The 26,268-nt window shown below is 42.2% G+C and overlaps 1 protein-coding gene across 1 annotated transcript; it reads left to right on the top strand.

Moving 5' to 3' along the window:
* Nucleotides 1–1,145: 1,145 nt before the first annotated feature.
* ppp2r5d (protein phosphatase 2, regulatory subunit B', delta) lies at nucleotides 1,146–26,220 on the top strand. Its single transcript, XM_066697168.1, has 17 exons — nucleotides 1,146–2,328; nucleotides 3,418–3,501; nucleotides 10,206–10,386; nucleotides 15,510–15,709; nucleotides 16,687–16,797; nucleotides 17,216–17,308; nucleotides 18,035–18,165; nucleotides 18,333–18,392; nucleotides 18,502–18,610; nucleotides 18,707–18,760; nucleotides 19,645–19,815; nucleotides 20,047–20,174; nucleotides 20,435–20,536; nucleotides 20,850–20,922; nucleotides 21,355–21,417; nucleotides 21,514–21,630; nucleotides 22,003–26,220. Exons 1-17 carry the CDS (start codon nucleotides 2,302–2,304, stop codon nucleotides 22,138–22,140), a joined length of 1,842 nt encoding a protein of 613 aa, XP_066553265.1. The 5' UTR covers nucleotides 1,146–2,301; the 3' UTR covers nucleotides 22,141–26,220.
* The last annotated feature ends 48 nt before the right edge of the window (nucleotides 26,221–26,268 follow it).

Here is a 26,268-nt window from a genome sequence, read left to right as displayed (position 1 = left end):
TTTGTTTTACAACTCGCATTAACATTAAGTTATTTCGTAGAAGTCCTCAACTGTGTATAAATGGAAGAAAGCAGCATTCGAATATCCCCGTAACCACACCAATTCAGAAGCTCAGCCCAGTCATTAGATTAGATTGGATTGGAGAGGTTTAGAAAGAAAATCAGATGTTGCAGGTTTTAATGTTTTCAGACCTGTATCATGTATCGTACCTATTCCTGGGCTACAAATCCAGAATTACCTATTGCTGATCATTTACACCCTCTTGACTTTCCACATGGATGCATGGGTTAGTTAATTATTACATATGTAGCCACCAGAAAGATGATGGACACCATGCTACCAGCACAGGTAAGAGTGTATTCTGAGTAACTCTTCCAAGAAGGACCAAACGGGTTAGATATTCATTGGTGATGGTGTTATGACTAAACATACAAGATTTTAATTGTCTTTTAATGGGAGAACCTGACTTGTGATAAGAAGTAATTCAATGCACATTGGTCTTATTAAACCTGGGAGTGTCTGAAGAGGACCACCGCGGAGTTCTTGCCTCCCGACACTTAATGGAGTCATTCAGCTTGGCAACCTGAGTATTCGGGTTACTAAGTATCCATTGTAAGTGTTTGTATTTGTGTACTTTTCTTTCCCCCAAGAACACGTAGGACTGGTTCCACAGACCCAGATTAGCACTACTCATGCGCTACTCTGTGTTATTTTAGGTAGAGTAGTCCTAGACCAGTGCAAATCAAGGTCTTGTGAAACCAGACATTACTGTTTCTATGTTCTAAAGGGCATTAAAACAAGTTTAATTTAGTCTGTCCTGAATTTAACTATTTTGTTGGATAAGTTTTCCAGAGATTCCCACTCTTCTTAGAGGGAAAAAAGGAAGTTGGGGTAAGCAGTATTTAATTTTCTCTATTTCTACCATATGAATCAATGATCAGGTACTATCCTTTAGCACCAACTCAAAATTCAGTGTAATTTTAAAGTTCAATAAACCCTGAATTGAAAATGACCGGAGACTGTTGTCGTTTCTGACTGCTATTGCCCATTTTTTGTGAAATGAGTCTTATGATGTCAAATAAAACCATTACATTTAGTCCAATCTGGATACATCAGCTAAGAAGAAAACAAATTAAATGATCAATTTATTTCTGGAGTCATGCAATTTTCAAAGAGATTATAGTATTGAAGAACTTTCTGACTTTTCTTAACACAACAACCTTCTTTGTCTATTAATCCAGGAACATTTCGATAATTGATTAAACAAGTGTTTCCCTCAACATTTAACAGCATTTTATAAGGGTATGAATACATTTTGAGGCAGCTGTAATAGAATTGGTTGGAAGAGCAACTTCTGTATTTAGTTTTTTCTTCTCATTGAGCATCTATACTATTGCATATTGAGTGAATGAAAAGCCTCCAGCAGAGGGCTCTGGTATATGTATAAACTAATTTATTGTTCCATAGGTAGCTGGGAAATAACCTAGGTCATGTCACACTCTATGCACATGGCTCTATTATTAAACCTAATTTAGATGCAATCTTTTTATTTGATGTATTTCTTCTCAGCCTATTAATAATTCAACATGTATTAGCCCATCTTATTTTAATGAGTATTAATATAATCTGATGCATTGTGATTATAACATGCACCACGGTGGAAATGTGTCCAAGAAAGGCAAATGCTTGTGCAGTAGATGCTTTTGTGAGACCAATAAAGTGTTTAATTGAATTTATATAATCACGAACAGCAATGCATCAATAAGTACCCAGACAGTCAGCATCTATTCAGACCGAGGATTACTGAACAAAGCAATGACAGCGGATGTTTTGATTTGAAGGGGCTTGGTTTTTATCTTATTACAATTACATAATTGTGTTTTGCATGTCACTTAAGAACTGACAGCCTTAACAATGAACCCTTGTATCTGTCATTTGCATTATTATGTTTAAGCTCAAGCGCATCTCTGCAAATAGGAGGCAGAACATGATGTGAAAATGCAGAAGGCAGACACCCGCTGTTCAAAAATGACAACCAATCCTGTTTTTTGACTCGTCTGGTTGCCGGGTAGAAGTTTCTCCCTCTCTGGCCGGGGTGAGAAAATAATCCTACCCAGCTCTTTAGCCAATGAAATAATCGCTCTCTGTTTGTCGCTAGGCAGATTTACGTGTCGCCAGCCAATCACAAAATTGTCGGCCTAGAAGGGCGCAGGGAGCTGGAGGGAGCCGAGGGGAGAGCGAGTGAGTCCCGGGGAAGCGAGTCACGGAGTCACCGTGAAAAACAGCCACAACCGCCACAAAATGCCGAATAAAACGAAAAAGGAAAAGGTAATGCAGTGTGCAGACTGTGCGGTGAATGCTAACGACACAGGCCGTGGTGTCTGTGAGGAGGGAAACGGGGGTTTATTGGACTAGGGTTTTATTTTATTTTTAATATTGTCAAGGCCTACCTTAGACACCCTGCAAAAAGCGACCTGCCTATCCTTCCCTCTCTGATATAGAGTACTGCTAGATATCATTCATCGGGAGAAAGGAAAAGCATAAAAATAAAGAAATGCAATGCTAGCTTTTAAATATGGTGCTTTTTTAATGTCAATCGCAGTGATCGCTGGTCCATGTTGATGTGTGTAAATATATATATATGTATATATAAAATGCATGCACGTTATTGATTGATTTGATAGCTACAGTATTGTACTGTCTGGAAAAAATAGAAGTTTTCGTTTTGGGTTCAAAAATAAGACCGTATTTACATGTTGGGCATCATCGATTGTTTCATAGGAGTGCATGCATTGATTTGTGGTGAAAATGCATTGTTACAAATGGCCCGAAATGCAGATTTTGATTTCAGTTTAAGTTTATTTATTTATTTGCATTTGGGTTGTGTCACAGGATCACATCTTGCCAGCTGCAGATCAAACTGCTTAGCGGGTGTGATTTCCCAGTACGCTGCTGGGGAGCTTACTTTGTTATTGCAGTGTTTCGGACGAAATACTTTTTTTTTTCTCCTCTATCTCTCTCTCTCTCTCTCTCCAGCAGTACGTATTTGCAGGCAGTGTCACCGACATGCATTGACAAAGCGATTCGTTGCATTTTTGTATTGGAGAGCAGTTTAATAATAATAGCCCAGTGCTCTCTGTCCTTGCAGCGAAACGTTGTTTTTATCAGCACTTTTTGCAAGCGGGTGCATAGAAGGAAACAATGAAAATGCATACCTGCTGCTTATTAAAATCGTCATAATAATGCGCTCCGGGCATATAACAATATTCGTCTCAAAAACGCTATAATGTATCCGATGTGCTTCCAATGACTAAAGACTGCAGCTTGATATTGTCTCTCTATTAGTGTGGATTATATATGACAGCGAGGGACGTGTTGGTTAATGCTAATGTGTGAAATATGACTTATCATCTGCAGGAGCCCACCAAATCTGCTAAAAGCAGCACAAAAAACAGCAACGTTAGTGGGGCGAACGACACTGGACCCGAGAACTCAGAAGAGGTAACGACTGCTTCATTGATCATATGAATGGATCTGCCATATTTGCAGAACAATGTCTGAAACATGCTACGTTTTCATTCAACAAGCGTTTTCTTCGTGATAAGGCCTGGTTATCCCCACCACACACACACAAAGCAAATACAATGTAATGATCTAATGTTTTTCTGTCTTGAAGGTTGTGCACATATCCAACATTGTCCTAATGTGTCCTTTGTGAACTTTAGTCTTCTGATTCTTTACTAGACCTGTTTTAGCTTTTATTCTGTCTATCTATCTATAACTGTTTGTGTATTGCATATACATATTTGTGCATAAATTACATGGGAGTGTGTGTATATAAGTGTGCAGGCTGTCAGTCAGTACAGACAATCTGTATTATACAGATTGGGGGGCACTTTATTGTGCTATTTGCATGTTAAAAGTGTGTGTAAAGATTCTCGGACGTGCATTTATTCATTTGAAATTGTCCTTTGAGCTTTGTGTCTTCGGACTGTGGTTTTGAGACCAACCTGAAGAAGTGCAGCGGACTGCCTTTGGTCTTTACAGTGTGTTTTTGAGAACATAATAACTGCAGGAATTAAACCACTTGATTTAGATCCGGATTTTGACATTATCAGAAAGGGAGAGGCTGCTCAGTGTGTCCAGCAGTCTCTCTTCTTAACTGCTGCACTCGAGGAAGCTCAGATCTGAGACTGTGTCACCAGACGTCTTCAGTAAGAAGGCAGTAGCTCATTCCTCCAGTAATGAGGAGGGACTTGCACAGTATGTTAATGTACTGATGACTTTGAGGATCTTACTACAGAGATTCCTCTTGCTTGGCTGGACAAGAGGGACAGGTGTTGGACCCGCTGACCAGTCTGCATGCCCGCACACTGTGGCATTGGGAGCTTTAGCCCATGACAGGATGGTCCCAATCAGGAAGGTCACTGTCCTCATAGATTTACCACGTCTTGTGGTTTATTGAGACCAAAAGCTCCTATTTTTCTCTGACCCTGCAGAACAAAAGATGTTATAGGGTGTCATAATCCAGTTAGAGGAATTCGTTGAGGATTCACCACAGACATTTGTCATAACGGCTAGAGCTCAGATGTAGTGGTTTGATGATTGTGTGATACAACTAGTGTTAATGATTAATTAAATCTCGCTATAAAAGGATATTGGATAATTTGTGTGTGTTGACATTATCTGGATGATTTGTAGGGACAATCCAAGCAGTATTTATTTATAGCTGCTGACACAGAGTGAAATCTGTTTTCTCAGCTGACATCATTATTAATTATAATCTAATATAAGGGCCACTTTCTAGTATAATGAAGTAAGAGAACATAAATCAGCCAATATTGGAGACTGTCAGTAACATTGGGCATCAATCAATCATGTCTTGTTCACACATTCATTTTTGGACCATTTCCCATTTGACCATAACCAATTTTACGTTTTTGCAGTTCAATTTTGAGACCTTGAGCAGAGAAAGGAACAGACCAGTGTCTTAATCGCCACAGACTCGCAGCAGTCGTTTGGTTCGGAGTTTTATTTTTTAATGATTTGCCTGCTGAGCTGTTGAACAAAACCTAATAGGAAATCAAATGAAAATATTGAAAAACACACTTCAATTGAGAATTCAGAGAAGATGTTATTTAAGGATGAGATCAAATAGGCAGCTCGCGAGAATGCCGTCAGTTTTGTACATTGTGCTCTGAATCTCAGGGCAAACATTTAGACATGAATGGATTTGAGCCAGGGATAAATTTTTGACTGCATTTCAAGCCCTGCATTTGATGTTGTTTATCGCCGGTTTGGACTTGTCCCTACTGCAGGACTAAAATATCTTATGGTGCTGTAGCATGTTTAAATAGCAGGACTGTGTTGCCTAAAGGTCAGAGCCCATCAATATATCTGTTGTTTACATGTATTGCATTCTCACAAAGCTAGCACTCTTCTGGGTCTACAAAAATATCTCCATTATCGGGTGTTTACATAACACGAGGATGAACGTCACGTTGTTGTAATAATTCGCCCTATTTGATTTCGATTTATTTGAAGCAACTCGTACACAGATTCTTTGCCGTTTTAATTGTCTCAATTTCCATTTAATAACACACAAGCAAAAGAGAAAAGGACGAGTTTTTATTTCGATGTCTGGTGCTCTGCCAGGTGTCTCTCCATTTGTAATCCACCCCGTTGAGAGAGAACGGAGAGAACCTCCCCTATTGTATTGCATTACGGTATTCTCCATCACATGTCCAGATACCTTTAACAAGCCACTGCAATTGGCTCTTTCAATCCTTAGTTGTGAAGTAGACTTTATAAGCAAGATGTGTGTTACAAATATGTGAATTATGCAGGGAAATCATGGTAAAAATATATACATTTTACTAGACTCTATCCCCTTATTTTCGGGGGAGTAGTACTATCGATAGAAGGATACACTGCTCACGCTGTTTGTTGTTGCAAAGAGAAAAGCTATTGATTTTAAATCTATTTTGAGAGTATGTGTGTGATGCACTTCCAGTTTAGCGGGGTATCTCCACCAGTAGGAACACCGTGTGAGCTCTGGAGAAGTCTGATTGAACGATGTGGAAATTAGATAGTCTTGGGTCTATTGCCTGTATATTAAGGGCAAGTAAATTGTGATGTTTTATACAATTTTCTGTGAACCACAGATGTTAATGTTTTGAGAGAGAAATATCCACACTAGCTCAATGAGCGATTTTTATTATTTTATTTCTACACACTTTTGTGTTCAGATCGGTTTGTCCTTGATGTCTTTCAGCAGGGACCCCTTATTTTAATTGATAAAGCAACATGATAATTGTGAATAGAAATAGGGATCAGAATCTCCCCGGTTGGCCATGGTGCATGCATCCTGTCTTTTGCAATTATTGGGTTAACATTACGTGAGATTACACTATATACTTCTATAGAAAATGTTTTTTGTCTTCCGTATTTTTTTTCCATTATCCATTTATTTCAGTATGCCAGTGTAGTTTATGTATGCAGTTTTGAAAAAGACATTTTCACTTATGTGGTAAAAGCATAAAAGACAATAAGTTATACCTTTCCCCTTGAATGTCCCCAGTTAAGTCAGGAATTTAAATGTGGAGGCTACGTTCAGTAAAATGGGCTAGTTTATAAACTGAACACACTGAAACACAACTGAGATTTTACTGTGAAAGAAGTACAGGCCTAATAGATCTGGCCAAAAAGACTGCTTCCATTCTGCTGACGCACTATTACTAAAGGAACAACAGGTATTAATCCAAACTCAGAGTGAAATTACTATTTATGCCACTATGTACATATACAGTGTTTTATATAATGTTGGGCAAGGAGTGAACAGGAGTTATCATCTTGTACCTTGAAGAACGTTGAATTTATTCTGCTGGGAATATATGGGAACAAAACCAGTAGTACCACATCTGACTGGGAAAGGAGATGTCTTTTCGACGTGCTGTGCTACAAGGTATTTGTGGAGGCAGTCGGAGGGGCTGCTTTCTATCTGTTTATCGAGTCTTTGCACGTTAATCCATTCTGACATTCGTGCTTTTTGGACAGGGCGGATGAAGGGTTGCATTTTGCAAGGCTTTTGATTGTTGTGGGATAGGCATTTGTTAACGAATTACTCTTTCTGGATTTGCTTTTTTTAAGACCTAGATAAACATGTTTTATGTAATGGGGAATAAAATGTGGATGTTAAAAGGTATATGTTTTGTCCACGCATTCTGTAGTGTGAATGAGTTTTTTAGGAGCATGACTAAGCTCTCTCAGAAGCAAGTAAGTCCTTTATCTCTTGAAATGTCAAGAGTTCGCCTCATAATTCTCCCATTTTTATTAACTGAGCCATCTGCAAAGCAGTAAAATGGTTAGTGCAGACCTATTGAAAGAAATATACAGTTGACGGTTGTGATTTGATCTTTTCAACTGCCACCCCAGTAAAAAAAACTGTTATATAAATATAAAAAGGATCTTACAGGAATATAAGGGGTTCAAAATTAGTCAATAACACTGATACAGATTCAGAGATTTTTACTGTGCGATTGCTAGCATGTAATGCCGCACAGCTGTCTTGTATGATGTCTTCCATTTGCACTCAATTTCATATCTATCATTTCATTTGAGTTCACATGAAGACAATCGTTAGATGATTCATATTCCCAGCCTTCACCTCCTTGCAGGTCTGTGCTTGGCTGTAGGAGGCTGAGCGTTGAACCTGACGAGCGGTGAAAAGTCAGTGATCATATTCAGCATTTAATTGATCCTGTTGTAGTGTAGGAGGAGTGCCTTTTTCTAGTTATCGATCCATAGCCGTCTTCTCTGTTCCCAAATGAGAAGACTCTGATATCCACAAGTCATTACTCCGCCCTCTTATTTAGCTGAAGCACAGGTTTCAGTATATAGGAAATACATTTTTCTTCATATCAGTATTTTCAAAGCTGTCAAGGCTCCTCTTTTACTTCTGCCAGATTGACATAATCAACCCCCCCCCCCCTATTTCCAATTTTACTGTTATTAGGCCAAAGAATTATAATCCATAATCCCTAATGCATAATTGCACAGCTTTGGCAGGGGAATCTGTGGTCTCCTTTCAATTGCTTCATTAATATCCCCCACACAGGGATTTGCTCTTAATTACTGCTGTACAGCTGATGATGTCTGTCAGATCTTCTTTGAAATCATAACAGACTGACCCTTAAATTCTCCACTATCTTTTTTGTCTTGTATGTTATATCTGAATATATACTTGCGTATATCATAGTAGTTTTTTTGTTTTGTTTTTTCCGGTCTGGTGTTTTTTTTGTCGTGTAGTTACTTTCCTTTTGTTATGAGTCCCTACCAGTTTAACATCCTTACTTGTGAATACACCCTGTAATTAAGAGGACTCTCAAGGTGTGGGCTTTGAAGTCATTTGAAGCCATTTGAAGCCATCAGCTTGTATCAGCTGACTGGTGAACTCAGACTCTAGTGGTGTCTCTCTGGCCTGCAGGGTCTGATCCAGTGACAACAGTCAGTGTTGTGCAGGAAGCCAAGAGTTGCCCCTGCCAGCAACACCACACCCAGGCCTGGCCATACTTGGACAGTTTTCTCTGGCCTCTGGGGATCAGTCCAGGCCAGAGCCAGTGAGTTAGACAGCCTGGCCTCAAACCATCTGGACAATAAGGCAGCACATTGTGCATAGTGACCACCCATCAACCCCTATCTGCGCCTGTTCGCGTCATGGCCAGTAATGCGTTTCATATAGAGCTGATCTTTCGAAAATGGCACTGTTAGCAATTGTTCCTTCCGAGAGCTTGATCATAAAGGAAATGGATGAAATACCAGGTCATAGGTCACTAAGTAGCTGATGGTCACCTTTTCAAAACAATGTACTGGAATAATTGTGATCCACATTTTACAAGGTCCCTGCAAAGTGGAAAATTATTTGATTTTAGTTTTCTATAGATAATTTATACATTTTATTTTACATGTAGCCTGACTATTTTATTGATTTGCAGATTTAAAATGGGGATGTTATTTGATTACTTATTTGATATGGTGATACCAGTTATTTATAAAAACACTAATGTGCATGGTGTGTTAATTTGGATTATAAAACTACATGAACAAATGTAGAACACATGTGACTACAGCTTTGCTCTGGGTTTAGTAACTTTGCTTCTTTGAAAAAGGGTGTATTGTAACTGGCACATATACCAACTTTAGAAGTCTTCAGTAGACTCCTGATATAGGTAGCTCATAATGTCTTACAATCAGGGACTTGGGGTAAGCTATGAAGTTTTTCCTTTGTCAGCCAATATCTGTCTGTACTTGTATACTGGTTATGAATCTTTGATTAGGTTATGTAAATATTCAAATGAATCTGCATCATCCCAGGCAACAGAGAGAGTACTCTATCTAAAGTGTTCTAATGTCCTCTTTCCTGGCTGGTACTAAATATTATTTTTTTGTAATATATATTTTTGGAAATGGAGTGCTATTGAACTGATAACATTCAATTTAAACACGCTATGCTGGCTGGTCAATAATACTTTCTAGAATGTGTTGAGCCAATCGGCAAAGCATTTTTAGGAGAATGAAGGAGCAGATAATTAGAAACGGTAACATTGATATAGAAATGATCTAATAATGTGTGCTGTGAGCGCTTCCGTCCGCTCTCCCATCCGTTCTCCGTCCAATCCGTTTTTTGCTGAGTGCTGTGATTAGTTTACCTGCGTCATCATGTTTATTATGGGCATGCCTGTCTAATTTGATTTAAATATTTATAGTATACCTGAATACATGTTTGAACACAGATCCCAACAGTGACTTGTGGGGAAACTCTTGCTGGGGACACATATCTCGAGTTATGGTCACCGCAGAAACCTCAGGGGCAAAACTTGAAAGAGCCCCACTCCGGTCTTTGACACAATCACAGCTCAGGGGAGTCCCTCAGTTCACAGCACATATCAGGAGGCGTCAAACTATGGCTCGTTGTCTTACTCTTGTGGAACACGGGTGTAGATTCCGCATTCTAAACCAGAAAGCCAACTGAGGTTTAAAAATAATCTTAAAATGGTGTAGATCACTGATTTTGTCACTCCACAAAGTGTCCCGTCTAATTCATGCACAGCACAGAACTAAATATGCATCGTTTGTGTGTGTATATTTTTTCCTCTTTCTTTCCCTAAAGTATTTCCCATGCTCACTTGCGTTTTGGTTTCTTGCAGGCCCAACAACAGCAGCAGACGGCAAGCAAACGCCCCAGCAACAGCACGCCCCCTCCAACCCAGCTTAACAAAATCAAATACTCCGGGGGACCACAGATTGTAAAGAAAGAGAGGCGCCAGAGCTCCTCGCGATTCAACCTCAGCAAGAACCGTGAGCTGCAGAAGCTCCCAGCACTCAAAGGTAGAGGATCAAATTTTGAACTCCCATTGACAGCCCAGAATTCCCAAGTTTCTCCGTCACATCTCGTATTCTTTCAGATTTATTGTTTTCCTCCCCCGAGAGCTCTACGTGAACAGACAAGGCTGCAGTTGACTTTATGCAGTGAAAAGTATGAGTGATATTTATTTCAGCAGACCTGGTGTCATTGTAGACTGCTTACTCAGGCAACCAGTTTTTAGACTTTTTAGACAAAAAAAAAAAATCAAGAGCACTAAAAAATAATCTTCCGGAGGTCTAATTAAATAATTGTAAGACCTCATTGTTGAAAGGATTATTTTTTCTGATATCTTCAAACTGTCTGACAGCTGCCTGAAATGCTTCTGAAGAGTTTATTATGCATTCTCAATAAAAGCATAGTGTCGGAGCTTGCACTAATGTGCAGGATTTCTGACGTGTCCTTGGTGTGACTCATATAACACATGATGTATTCGATCCAGTAATTGGATCAGCTCTAGTGCAAGTGCTCCCACTAAGTAGGACAGCAAACCCCATCATAACACACCCTGTTGACTGGATTAGGTTTTTATTACTGACATATATATTGTACAGCTGTTTGAAGAGGAGCCATAATATCTAAGTGTTAAGAAAACCAAGTAGCGGCAGGTAATCATCTTTGTTAACCGGCAGAATGTGAACGTCCTCTGATCGTTTCTGTACTGACGGTTGGGTTGAGACTGGCTGTCCTCTTGGCAAATCTTCTTGCTAGGAATTTATTTTATAGGGACTTGATAACCCAATATGGCTCTAATTCAATGCACTCAAAATGTCAGCTCCTGATTTTCACCTCTGCACTGTACTTTGATTGAGATAAATATTTTCTCTCTGCGTTGCTTAATTTTATGAGAACATGCATGATCTGTTGTTTGCACTTCTCAAGTTGAACACACACTGAATGGTGTTATATTTTTGATGCTTTTGGCTAAAGTCCCCGAGTCCCTGAGTAATTTTCCACTTGTGATCAGCAGGGTTCAATCTCGCATCTCCAAGTCTGACCCTTTCACCTCACTCTGCATTTAAACAACAACAACAACAACAAATATATAATTCTGAGAACTTTATCAGATTGCCGAAACACAGAGTGATGATTGTTTGAAAAGAATGTCCTGAATTGACAGCAAATACACTTTTGATCAAACCTGTGTGGGCACGCTAGTATTTACCTGGGGACTGTAAATTGTACTATCTATTGAAATGGAAAGAAAACAAAGAATATGGCCTCGTAAATTTAGTCATTCTCACACAATGCTGCAATGACCAAGAGAAGATGAAAGCTTTAACTAAAAAATGATGAAAATAGCTGCTCTCTCAGATGAGAGCTCAGCATTGTTCAATCAGACCCAAAATCTGTCACACTTCCCCCCGATGGCCTACACAGTCTCATTCTGAAACTCTTTCACTAGTCGTTGAGTCTGCTCAAATATACCAATCTTCAGTCAGTGACCAATTTAAAGATCCCCTGACTCCCTGTTTGAATTTGTCTTATTGTGGCACAGTCTCCATGCTCTGCAGCGGTCTCTGAAGTCCAACACAATTCTCTTGAATAAGTTATTACCTAACTGTAGTAACTGTCACCATACTTAAGATACACTCAGTTTTAGGCTTTGGCATCAACATTGTACTTTGTAATTATCATGGCATTATATATCTTTCTCACTTTTTGTTTTGCTTTGTTGGAAAGACCAGCTACTGAATATCAACATTTTAGTATAAACCGCTAAAAGTCAATAGTCAAGGGTGCTGTTTTTGAGTCAGAGCCAGTTTCGTAATCAGTCCTTTGTGGTATAGCGCGTCCCAACATCCACCTCTTCCCTCAGCCCTGGTCAGCTCTCTCTGTATTGTCTGTTCTGTTGGCCCAAAATATAAGCTTCCGCTATGTTGCGGATCATATAGGGTTTCATTCAGATTATCCTATTGCCCCATTGACTGTGTCTGACAGCCCAGCACAACCCCACAGAGCTGCCATTGTTGAGCTCAAATTCAAAGTCACGCCCCCATTTAATCCCCCCACCCCCACACACACACACAACCCGGTTCTTTTTATTTCTCGTAAGCAAGCGCGGTTATGTGTTGAGAGAAATCTTAACGAAGCTGCAGCCTGGGTTGCGCTTCAGTGTGCTGGCATTGTCCCTTGAAACCAAAGCCAAGCGAGCAAGAGGAAGCCCTCCGCCTCCCTTCCTCCTTTTGTGTGGCGTCGTTGTGACCCTGAGGCCTGGACCTGCCTGCTCAGTGACGGCGTTTATGTGCCGTCTAATTCCTGTATGCATTGCAGCAGTTGTTACACCCGGAGCGCGCTTTTACTAGCTCTGAAGCCTGTAGGGTTGCCTTGTGTACCTGTACCTGCTCAGAGGCGTCACAATGTGCTGCTGCTGCTGCTGCTGTTTTTTTTCCACAATCTCAGACTGGATGACTCTTCAGATGATGTACTGGAGATAGGCTGATTGAAAAGGTAGAGAAAGTGCTGCTATAAATAGCCTAGATTTCTTCAGAGCAGAATTCCTGGAAATGATAAATCCCTCAATCCCCCCCTCTTGTTTTTCTGTAAATGGCTTAGGAGCGTAATTGTCTGTTTATTTTTTGGGGATTCCAATAATCTCCTTTAGATAAAAGAAGTCAGTTGTGGCATGTATCACTAGACACCTGCATTAACTCAAAGGTGTAACAAGGGTAAGCAATTTGACATCCACCCCCCCCTTCACCTTTGTCAGGGCTGTCTCGACACAAACGAGAGACTATAATTAAACGGCCTGTGATCTTGATGTTTTCCAGTCCTGCCCCGATAGCATGAGTGAAGTCACTGAAGTGCTCTGTGGTGTTCGATTCGAAGGTGGCTTACAGACACCTTACTTTACTTACTGTTTTACTCGCTAAATAATATCCCCCCCTAATCCCAATTACTGTTTTGCCAGCAGGGCAGTCAGAATAGTGTCTCATTGTGCTGAATCTCTCCACTGACTCTGCCATGCTGTAGACAGTGTCAGGGATTAGTTTGGTTTCTCCAACGGGGTTATTATCCAGAGCTCAAAAGGTTCTCATCCCAGGAGAACAAAATGAAAAGTCCAAACATGATGACTGTGACTGTCGGCCCTGTGTGTGAGGGGCCGCAGTGGGACACCCCTCTCACTCCTCATGGTCCAAATACAGGCCGATCTCTGCCGGGGCTGTGGTCCCTGTCAGACCGGGCCTCTTGGGAGAGAATTAATAAAAGTCACGCCTTACCTTGGATATGCAAGAAGGCACGAGCAGGAAGGTACAGGAGGAGTTGAAGCCAAGTGAAGGGAATGGGGTCTCTCTTCCAAGTTGCTCTCGTCATACCAACCGCAGGCTCCTCCATCAGGGCATTGTCAGCTCATTGTCAAACACTAGTTACATTGGCAGGGAATATGACAGAATAAAGTTAATGAATTAGGTTGCATAGGAGGTGTTTGACAGTTTGCCAACCTGATTGCTCACACCTGAACATTTACATCACAATGAACCACCATTGTTAGCGGGGAGAGAGCAGCCTCTTCCCACTGCATTGTCACTTTATTTTCTGTCAGTCTAACATAGAGGTATATATAATCTTAAGTCACCGATATAGAATTAATGAGACTAATTTAGGGAATTGAAAATAGTTTATCAGTGTGCAGTTTTAACAAATATATAGATTTCTGATCTGTGCTTTCTGTTACATGCTTGATTGTCTCTCCCTGATTATTTAAGTGAATGACTAACCTACTGACCTTGGCTGCTCCTAACAGCACCGCTACATCACATGACACAGGACTGTTTTATCACAGCTGTCTGATCTGCTGTTCTCACTCCTACTTGTGGTATTTCCTGGCGTTTGCTATGAGGAATGCAGGAAGGTGTTTTCACAGGGGTGTTCTTTTAATATACCTACTCAATTCTGAGCTTTTTTGGTAGATATAGGGAAATCCGCTTGCAAATAAATGATTGTTAATCATAAATCGTGATTATATTCTATCAGGCAAGCATGACTGATGAATCCTACTGTATCTTCAGCTTTCTTAGAGGTGTACATCCTGCTTGTGCTCATACTGCTGAATCTCCACATAAATCAGGAGTGGAGTTTATAGATGCCATCGTTGTTTAACATTTGTAGTTTTATTTGCTTGCGATTGGTGTGCATCAGTGAGGCAAAAATCCATACGACATATGCAATTAATAAAAAATAAAGAGCTGTAGGGTATCATTTCAACACGCAGCTTACTCTCAACATTGTATTTCAAAGCTCTGACCAGAAATGTTCTGGCCAGATCTTGGACTGCCATGAGAAGGCTTTGATGACTGCGCCTGTTCTCCACACGCTGGTTTAAGAGTCAATTAAACGGATGGGTGGGCAGCAGCTTAGCTTGTTGCGCTGAAATTGGTTAGCTTGCTGCATGTCGAGCTCTGGGAAATTGCAGATGGTGCCAGCGAATCCCTGGCATCGTCCTTGTGCGCTTCAAGGAACTGTCATCTCATTTTTATTAATTGTTTCTTGGGGCCTCTATCTTATCCATCATATCTCAGGACGGTTTGCAGTTTGTGATGGTGAACTGGACTGAGCATTGTGAGGTTTCTCTGAAATGCCTGCGTCTCGAAGTGGATTTAAACCTCCCATTCATTAGATATCCTTAACAGCCACTCCTGGAGTCTGCCCTTCATCCAATTTGTTAGCTCCTTTGAACGTGTTCAGATAATGCGCAGGGCTGCGAAGGTGCTCATGCTAGTAATTGACTCTTAAGGCTGTTAAATTTGCTTGCGTTGATTTAAGAGCATTGGGTCATGCTCTGCGTTCATGACATGCAGCGCAGAGGAGAGAAATTGCCCCACCCTGAATTATAATCAAAATAGAGGAATCTCAGCTTGCCTAGATATTCTCGGGTACACCAGCATTACATTGTAAGGCCATGAACGAGCTTCCAAGATGTAAGCAGAAATCTCATTGTAGATTCCAGAAAGCCAGGACAAGCTGTAGTTCTGGTTGAGGACCAGATTGAAGGCCAGGTTGGGGTTTGGTCAGCGTATGGGTATGGCGTGGGCACTGTATGGGTGCAGTGCTGACCTGTTGTTTCTGTGTGCCCGTGCGTCCCCTGCAGATGCCCCGTCTCACGAGAGGGAGGAGCTGTTCATCCAGAAGCTGCGGCAATGCTGCGTTCTGTTCGACTTCGTCTCCGACCCTCTCAGCGACCTGAAGTACAAGGAGGTGAAGAGGGCTGGCCTCAACGAGATGGTGGAATACATCACCCACAACCATGACGTGGTCACAGAGTCCATCTACCCCGAGGCCGTTATTATGGTGAGCAGAACTGGACCGCGGATCTCTGACCACGCTGCCGCCGCGCCGAGAACGGGTCACGGCGCGGGTTTTGTGGAGCCCTCGAAACACGTGGACTGTTCTTCCCTGTATTGTCTAGTTGCCATGGGGTAGAGTAACAAAACCTTAAGGAGTAAGCAAGCTCATTATTTATTTCTGGAGATAAGTCTAAGTACTTTACAAAATCCCTATGGAAGCTTTTAAGCCCAGTCTAAGCAAGGAAATTCCCTTTCTCTGTGTATCAGATAAGGCTGCCATTCTTTTTCATACATGGCTCAGAAATGAAAGCAGTTTGCAGAAGCTCCTTTCCACACAGATCTGTGCGTGACACCAGCTCCATGAATACCCCCCTGTTGTGTAGCGAGCCCTGTGTCTGTCTGTCTCTGAGCCTGGGCTGCTTCTCCAGCCTGTATACTGCAGGCCAGACATCATCTCTGGAGCTGCAGGAGAGGGATATTTTTAAAAACAATTGAGCTATTTACAGCCAGGCTGTCTGCCTCTTTCATTATAATACCGCTCCCTGCAGCAGAACAGCCTTGGGCTAAAGCGATGACATCATCCCTTCCTTCACTCTGTCTAGGGGTCTCTTAAGGAGGGGAATTAACCCCCCCGGGACTGCTGTCGGGTAGATTATAACCAGGTCATTTTTCTCTTAATAGTCAGCTTGAGCTTTAGGTATAAAGAAAATATATATACAGTTCTGGAGAAAATGAAGAGACTACTTAACATTGATTTCTGAACTTGGGAGTGGTCTACATTTTTTCCAGAGCTGTATATATAATAATAGCAGAGTGCAATCATTTCCTTTTCCGTGTCAACAGCGTCCTCAGAGGATCTGGTCTGTCTGTGTATTGTGTATTGTATATTAAATGTTGAAAATGCAATATTTGTGTGTGTGAGGTCTGTGCAGTTGGTAACAACTTCATATTTTAATTAATTGTGTGTCTGTTTCGCCCCAGTTTTCAGTGAACCTGTTCAGGACCCTGCCCCCCTCCTCGAACCCGACAGGAGCGGAGTTTGACCCTGAGGAGGATGAGCCGACGCTGGAGGCGGCCTGGCCACACCTGCAGGTACCCCCTGATGCAGCAGACCTCCGCTAGACATACAGCAGCCTAATAGTCAGTGCAAGATGGTGCATGTGATGTAGAGCATTGTGGTGCAGTAATCCTGACTCTGAGCGGAGCAAAGTACTTATTTCATATGACATTTACTTTTAACTTTTCCTTTGTTTGGTTTTTAAACCAGCAAATTATGTTTATAAAGTCAAATGCAGAGTAATCACTTAGATACTTACTCACCCAGTAGACGTCAATACTGGTATTTAATTTTTATGACTTTATTGAAGGCATTTCCTGCATGTTCATGGACAGCAGTCATCTGCAGTAAATCCCCCCCAAGCGCCGCCTCAGGACCAGGCCTAAGTGAGTGGCGCATGAGTATGCAAAGCTGGTCCTGACTCACCTTCTCTCTCTCTCTCTCTCTCTCCAGCTTGTATATGAATTTTTCTTAAGGTTCCTGGAATCGCCAGACTTCCAGCCAAATGTTGCAAAAAAATACATCGACCAAAAGTTTGTACTGTCTGTAAGTATGGCCGTAATTAATTGAATGCACTGGGGCGTGTGGCGCCTTTTTCTCATCATTTTCTGTAACTTGTTTCAGCAGCCGCTCAGGCTGTTAAGCGTGGCTTTCGATCGACCACCATCAGGTGGAGGGTAATGGTGTTTAAATGGCGATAATCACCTGGTTCTTGTCCTAATTTGTATCAAGGAACAGATTGGACAGGAAATTAACTGGGAACGCTGTTCGTAATCGCTGAAAGATTCACGCTTTAGCTGAATTGATGAATAAAGTGCTTGAGGTTGAGGTTGCTGACGGCGCTGGGCCCAGATTATATTATTACACTCCATTGGTTTTCAGGTTCATGGCTGTTTTAGAAAAAGCTCAAGCACCCTTTTTATTAGCATCTGTATCCACTCTTGAGGGCCACATTAACCCAGTGGGAGTGTTATTGATCCAGGTGATATGGCTGAGCTCGACTGATCTCCTGACAGGGCCCTCATCTAATTATCTTGAGAGCATTACACGTTTCGGCCTAAAAGAGCAGGAGTCTGTACAGCGGGCTCCGGAGTTGGGCCTAAAATAATGTTTTGGACTGGACTGCGTAACCCGTAGTGTCTGCGATCAAATCCATACCTGCAACTCTTGAATCCTGGCAAATGAATACACATTTGATCTGCTGTTTCAAAGGAGAATGTTTGAAGTCTTCCTGTTTGTTTGTTTTTCTTCCTCTTTTCCATTTCCCCACAGCTACTGGAGTTATTTGATAGTGAAGACCCCAGAGAACGGGATTTCCTAAAGACAATCCTCCATAGGATCTACGGAAAGTTCCTGGGATTGAGAGCATATATAAGGCGACAGATCAATAATATATTTTACAGGTAAGAAAACGTATTAAAAACAGTATGGAATGAAATGTGCTTGACAACACAGCTGCCCGAGTGCCGGGACCACAGAGGGGTTTTTACCCTGTAGACTCCTGTGGGGGGTTTAAACGTCTATATCTTGCCTTTTGCCAAAACAAATAAACCACTTTCCTTTATTGCAGGTTTATATATGAAACGGAACACCATAATGGAATTGCAGAACTTTTAGAAATACTAGGAAGGTAATTACAACTTCACCACCTCTGTTATTATCAATAGATGTACATCTTCCTGTACATTTAAAAAAGAGATCCTATTTTTTTTTTAATTTGTATTATTCTTGTCCTCCAGCATAATCAATGGATTTGCTTTACCGTTAAAAGAAGAGCATAAAATGTTCCTGATTAGAGTATTACTACCTTTGCACAAAGTGAAATCGCTCAGTGTCTACCACCCACAGGTAGGACCGCTTCTGAACGCTCTGGGCCTGTAAAAATAGAAGCATTAGTCATCTGCTCTGTGTTACATTTGTCAACTTTTCTGTTCTCCCCTGTAGCTGGCTTACTGCGTCGTGCAGTTCTTGGAAAAAGACAGCAGTCTCACAGAGCCCGTAAGTACACTATACCCTGTGTTTATTTGTCAAGTGGAAATTGGAAATTGCTTTTACGAGTTTCTGAAACCTATGAGTAACTTCGTGAGCTGTCCAACTTTTGAACTTCCTCACTTCATTTAAACTTCAACATAGAAACTAATATTGTTATTTTTGGCCTAGGATTTGGGGAAAAAGTAACTGTAGGAAAGTTTCAGTTATTAAATATTTATTTTACCATGAAAGATTTACTCCCGTTACTACAAAAGTACATTTTACCTTGAACTTCGGCAGTTTTCCCTTGTCATTCTGTATGCGAGATTATTTTGTGTGTGTGTGTGTGTTGTTAAGTGGTTCATAAATGAATCTATTCGTAAATGAAGCAATTTACTATCAGTCTCAAAATAAAAGCCTTTATCACATCAATCATTCTGAAAGAGATCTAAATTCACTCCCTTCCCCTGTCAGCTAAAGATGCCGGTCTTTCCAGTCCTTATTTGACTTGTGCGGCGAGACGGTGAGCCAAAGTGCCGCTGGTTTTAGACAGACAGCTGTTACTGTCAAATGATCAGCTTGTGTCACATTTAGAGCACAGAAAACACTGAAAATCCAGGGATCATTACCTGGTATGTCAGCGTTAAGTTGAAAAGGTCAATTTGGGGATAAAACTGGATCCCAAAATTTGGAAAGCGATTCATTCCAGCAAACTGGGATCGGCCTACTTCACCGACTGCTTATGTAATCTCTGTGAGCTGTTTTCAGTTTCTATTTTTCTCGGGGGTCAGCGTACAAACAGAGACAAACCATGGACTGTGTGTGTAGTGTGTGCTGCCCCGTGTCTGGTCCCGGCTTTATTGACTTAGTTATTCGGTTTTCCTTCTCTCCGTGCCCTGTGCACTCCTCAGGTCATTATGGGGTTGCTGAAGTTCTGGCCGAAGACTCACAGTCCCAAGGAGGTCATGTTCCTCAACGAACTGGAGGAGATACTGGACGTCATCGAGCCGTCGGAGTTCGTGAAGGTCATGGAGCCGCTGTTCAGGCAGCTGGCCAAATGTGTCTCCAGTCCACATTTTCAGGTGCGGTTTGGTAAAACCTGCAGCTATTTGGATATTACATATCGGTTTAAAGGTGGTATTGATGGTATTAACTGATGCCAGTAATGAGTTGTTGATATACAGTTTTATATACAATGAACAAATATGGATGTATACTAGACATACTTTCATTAATATCCTGGTATGCATTATGAAAACTCTATGTATAAACTATGTATAAACACGTCGCTAAACTCCCTGCTTGATTCATAGGTGGCAGAGAGAGCACTTTACTACTGGAACAACGAATACATCATGAGTTTGATTAGCGACAACGCAGCCAAGATCCTCCCCATCATGTTTCCGGCCCTTTACAAAAACTCCAAAAGCCACTGGAACAAGTAAGTCCGGCCCGTGTCTCGCGACCCCAGCGGCTGTGGGATTATCGTCTCCCAGCACTGCGTATGTGTGTCTGTAAATGGTTTCACGTTATACGGATTCCTCTGGTGAATCTATGGAAATGTAGTGACTTTAGGTCTCCGATCTTTACATATATATGCGTTTACATTTGAGTTATTCCTAAAAAGGTTAAAATGTTAAACTGGCCGGAGTGAGATTTCTCTGCCCTGTTGGAATGATTTTCCCCTCTTTCCCTGGCAAGGACGATCCACGGTCTGATCTACAACGCACTGAAGCTGTTCATGGAGATGAATCAGAAGTTGTTTGACGACTGCACACAGCAGTACAAAGCAGAGAAGCAGAAGTGAGTGGTTTCACAAGCAGTCCTCGGGCTCTAACTCAGGGTGGGAGGTGTGTGTGTGTGTCTGTGAGTCTCTGCATCAGTACAAAATAATTATATTAGGATCTGCGAACGCTTTCCTGGAAGGGAAGCAGTTAAAGACAAATTCCTCGGACTGGGTCTGTCTGCAAGATGACGCGCGCGCCGCTCATTTCCCACAAACGGATTTGCAATCGACTCTTCAAAAGGAAATGAGAATAAATTAGAAAACAAATCGGCTATGGTTTCTGTTGTCACTGGCGGCTCTTCTTAATGCATTATTTTTTCTGAATTTCAGAGAAAAGTATAAAGTGAAGGAACGAGAGGAGGTCTGGCACAAGATCGAAGAGCTGGCGCGGCAGAACCCCCAGGTGAGGCCCTGGTGTAGTGATGCCACCCCTGTACGACTGGCAGGCACACAGCACGGGCAGAGCCAAGGATAGCGGCGCAGCGATCTGTGTCTGTGGGATAATCTGCAATTAACATGCCAGGACCTTTTGGCAGTGGTGTAATTTGGGGGGTGTTAAATTTTAAGTAAGGTCACGCTTTCATTAATTATCTTTAAATAGCAATCTTCATATTACTAAACAATGTCATTATCGCTGCTGTCCGCTCTGAGAACAGTGTGGTGGTAATAAAAACATATCATTATCTTGACTACAACAAACCAAGAACACACGGTGACTGAACCTGATGTGATTGGACTGCTTTTCATGGTAAAACCCAGAGAATGAGCCTCTAGGCAGTGCTGAGATGAATTTCTCTCTCTCTCTCTCTCTCTCTCTCTCTCTCTCTCTCTCCAGATTACCAAGGTTAATGCTACAATCACCCCCAGATGTGCACCGGTACTTCACCCTCAGGAAGAGGTAGGTTCTGTATGCTTTTGTGGAAGTGTTGTTGCAGTCTTGAGGTCGATGAAGAAACTACATCTCTCTCTCTCTCTCTCTCTCCTCCATGTGCAGTTCATGGTGTACAACGAAAGCCCTGTCCTGATGCCCTTGTACTCCATGGAGACCGAGACGCCCACCGCTGAAGACATCCAGCTGCTGAAGAAGACCGTGGAGACCGAGGCCACACAGGTATGCTATAAGATATTATTGATTACTTTATTTTTGTTCTCCAGACGGAATTGAAAAGTGAAAGACCCCGCGTTCTTTCTCTCTAACACGCTAACACAGCATCCCCGGGCTGCTTTCAAGAGACGGGAACAAGCGCAGGATTGTTATGTACGGTGTGAACTATTAACTGTTCTGGGGAATGTCGTGTAGGGTCAGTGCTTTCAGAGCGAGAGCTGCTGAATCATGATCAGACTCCAGAGTCAAGGCGAATCCCTGCACTTCACACTGAATTAAAGCAGCTCAGATGTGTGTCTGCATTTGGAACATTTGATTATATAACCCCCCCTGTCTTGAAAATACTAATCACCTCCCCCTTGTTTCGTGGGTGTAAAGGTGACTAAGGACATGAAGAAGGACAAGGTGTTGATGCGCCGGAAGTCCGAGCTGCCCCAGGATGTGTACACTATAAAAGCCCTGGAGGCTCACAAACGGGCGGAGGAGTACCTGACTGCCAACCAGGAGGCGCTCTGACCAGGGGGCCGGCCTGCCTCCGCCCCCCACCCGCCTGCTGTCTCCCCTGGAGAGCCCAATCAACAAAGACCTTAGCTACCGCAGAGAACAGTCCTGGGTCCTGAGTCAACACACACACACACACACACACACGCACGCACGCACACTCATGCACAATACAGTACATACACACACACGCAGAAAATCAGTCTGCAGTGTTGTTTTCTTCTCTCTCTCGCTCTCCTCATGTTCTCAACTTTTCCTACTTTTTCTTTCCATCTTCTGTTTATGCTCCCCGTAATGGCTGTGAGCCGTGAGTCCCGTGTCCAGATAGGAAAGCAGGCGTGTCCGTGGGTCGGGATCGAATCCCCCAGTAGCCCTCCAGGCTTTCACTTCATGAGTGATCTTTTGGCATTTGAAAAATGGGCTTTTCTCTTTCCTTCTTAAATCTAATTTAAAAATGATCAGTCTAACTCGTTGGTCTCCTGTTCCAGAAAAGCAGTTCTAGAACCCTCACTTGATTTGCTCCTGATGACCACTTCCTGTTTCAGGCCACGCCTCTTCTCATGTGTAGGATGTCCTTTAGGTTTGTGTTACTTTGCTCTTGATTTCACTGCATCTCTTGAAGATCATGATGGCCCTTCCTAACCTGTTCTTCTCTCTACGTATTGCACTTGTTTGCTGGGTATTTTGAAATCGCCCTTTGTGTGTGTGTGTGTGTGTGTGTGTGTGTGTGTGTGAAAGGACGTTTAAAACTATTTTTTTGCTTGTTTAAGCATTTAATTCAGAGGGGCTGAACAGTTAACACTATAATTTGTAGTCACAGAAATAGCATCTTGCATGACAAGATATGAGGTCCCAGTTTCTAATGGTTTGTGGCCATGTTCAAATAGACACACTGGGAGGTAGAAGTTGCATTTATTAGCCATTTGGGCTTGAGTCAGTGATTTAAATAGTTTGAGAAATAAACAGTGGCTTTCTGCTACATTCCCTAGTATTTACTGTTTGTTTGGTTTTCAGTTTCTCAATGGTGTACAGAGCTGCATAGAAAGATCAGGTCTCGTGGATTGAGACATTAAGAGTACTTTCGGGGGTGGGAATCTAATTCTGCATGAACCGATCAGTGTTCGCGATGTTTCAGGCTGTTAAACAGTTGTACTGCGAGGGATGGGTGCAGGGTTTGTGAGGTGCCATGAGCCAGAGCTGACTGGGATGTCGCAAAGAGACATCCTGCTCTCGGGACTAAACGAATCGGAATCGGGTCTGCCTGCGTTTCTGTGCATCTTCCCTCTGAAATATTGCATCTTGTCTCGCTTTGTTCGAACGCTGTGCCAGGCTACAGTATTGTCTCCTGCACTAGTCCGTCCTTCCGTGTGGTGGTTTGCTCCACTAAGCTTGTCCTAAGCTGGAGAAATGGCTAACAAAGTATCTCCATCGGTAACTGTTACCTCCTCAAGCACCAGCTACCCGCCCCGATTACAAGGATTTCCTTTTTTTCCCCCATTTCCTCCCTCGGTCTCATTGGCAGTGAGTGCTGGCTTCTCGTACGAGACCCTGGCACAGCTGATCTCGGCCACTCGGTAGTCACTGCTACCTCTTTGCACTAGATATGCCTCATCGAGTTGTTTTCCTGAGGTAGCGTTTCTGCTCTAAATGTAGATATTTTATGATATTGTACAGTAAACGCTTGTACATTGGCTTGATAGCTAACTGATTTTAATCCGTTTTGGTGCTCGACCGCTATTTCTGGGATAGCCGTGACTCTCACGTGAATAGCCGCGTCTCGGGAACGGGTTCTTCAGCAGCTTGAGAGTTACTGAAAACGATCGTGTAACCGATGTTGCCCCCCAGTGGTTGTCTTGCACCATGAGGTTAAACTGCTTTTAAATCACTACCTTTTAATTAACAATCTGTTTCATTTGTGAGGATAAACATGCATTTAAACTTAATAATCATGTCTCTTGCTAAGCAAAAAGACCTGCATTGATATTATCTGCCAAATGTAAAAAACGAAATTTCCTGCTGGCTTGTACACTAATGAAATTTCCAGACTTACTAATGCCTTGTTAGTTTTATTTTTGGAAATGCAGAGTGAGATCGAGTCGTTGAAGTAAACGGTTCCAGGTTCCTGTTTCAGGTTGAAGTGGTTCTGATCAGGAAAGAGAGGGAGGCGGGTGGGCTGTGTCCGTCTAGATCCTGCGGCCTGTCTGTCCTCTCTCTCAGGTCGATGATGGCATTAGTGCAGCAGCACGGTTGGCCATTTTGTGCCAGTTGAGAGAGCTGGGCTGCACATATACATCTATTTTTTAGTTTTTTAAATGCCGATATCGTGGGAGCGTTGTGCCGTTCAGTTGGACTTTAGACTCACATGGTCATGGAATTGTTTTGTCATCCACCATTTTGTTTATTTGGAGTCAGACACTGTATGTTCTTGATTGTTTTTTCATTTCCCCCAGTCCACGTCAGTATCGAGGAATAAGCTGCCTTCAATGTACTTTATAAATCCCTGTTTGACGCCCAACAGAGACAGCAGTATGTTTTTAGTTCTGTTTGGAAAGGCTAGTCTCCTGAAAGGCTAACTTGTGTTATAGAGAGAAAAAAACGATGACCTGCCGTTAAAAACCCTCTTCACCCTCTCTCTCTCCCCCGCTTGATTTATTTAGTCTGTCATAGATTGTGATCTACGTTTATTTATATTTTTAAGTCGCCTAAGCAATATTAAAAAAAAAAAAAACAACAAAAATGCACTTGGTGTACGGGAGAGCGCTATACAATCCTCTTATTAGGATTATGAACACAAGTTTAAAAAAACGAGACTAGCTTACTATTCAGGCTCATTATAAAGGAAAAAAAGGAAGCCTGCAGTTACTGTTGCAAATATTTGTGTGCTGTATGTTGTAATGTATATTGCTTAGGGTTGCGAACCCCCCTCCCCCTCATCCTCCCGCCCTCCTTGCCTTGTCTAGACCGTCCCCCCGCCCCGCCGCACGATGGCCCCTCTTCTGTCGCGAGGGCCGGCACCCGAGCCATCACTCACTCTGATCATTCCAAAGGTGGGGAAGCGCTTCTCTGAGAGGGGCAGCTGCTGGACAAAGTGACGGGGTATCTGTCCAAGAATCAATATGTCCAATAACTTGCCAAAACAATCCGCATTCATTAATGTGAAATCCTTCCGATTGCTATTAAAAATAACTCGGTATTAGAGTAGGTGGATTTCTTGACTAGGGTGACAGACTCTTTAAAATGTATGTCTTTTGTTTTCTTGATGTGGATCAGATAACGTGATACCTCAGCCGGCTTAGGTTTGTAGCGCTGATCATTTGGAAACCATGCACCGATATCAGCGAGTGATTTTAAATTCTTTTAAATAGTTGGCACTGCAGCACCAGCACAGGTTGATGTTGGAGCCTGTTTTGTCAGTGTTTTTTTTTTTTTTTTGTTCATAGCCCTAGTCGTAGTGCGAACAGCTTTTTAAATCTGTGCTAGACCTTGATGTCATGTTATAGATCCTTTTTTATTGCTGTTCTTTGTTGTTGTTATCATTTTTATATTTCTAAGTTTACTACGGGGCACAAAGTAATGCTCTTCCAAGTGTTCATTTTATAGTGTTGTCCTCTGAACAGACAGCTTAGAATCCACCTCCTTTGCCCTGACTGACAGTAGGACCGCCGCCCGGGCTGCTGTACAGATCTCCGAGCACGGCCTGTCTTGGACATGGTTTCTGTTTTTCTCACCCTTCCAGGCTCCAGCGTTGTCTTTCAGTTCCCATTCCCAAATCTCCATGGGCTGTGCTTTCCGCAGAGCTTTTATACATTCCGTTCACCAATTGATTAATGAGTGCGTCCCTCTGGCTGACATGCGCGGGGGACGGGGGCTCATTTTGTCCAGCAGCTGAGCGTAACAGAGAGGACTATCCCAATCGAGGGTCTCTCCACAAGCCCTACTCCCCCAGTTCTCACACTAATGTTAAGCTGCTTTCCAGGTCATATGTACATATGTTGTACTTTATTTAGTTAGAGCATTACATAGTATGAAAATGTCATATTTTGTACAGATGTTCATGTATGTACAGAACAAAATAAAAGTCTCTTGAAACAAAAACGTGCATTTCTTGTGTCAGATCAGATTAAAATGAGCAGCAGGAATGGA

This window comes from Amia ocellicauda, chromosome 23, assembly GCF_036373705.1.
Source record: "Amia ocellicauda isolate fAmiCal2 chromosome 23, fAmiCal2.hap1, whole genome shotgun sequence".
In the NCBI taxonomy this organism is placed as follows: domain Eukaryota; kingdom Metazoa; phylum Chordata; class Actinopteri; order Amiiformes; family Amiidae; genus Amia; species Amia ocellicauda.
This window is presented reverse-complemented; position numbering and strand designations above follow the sequence as displayed.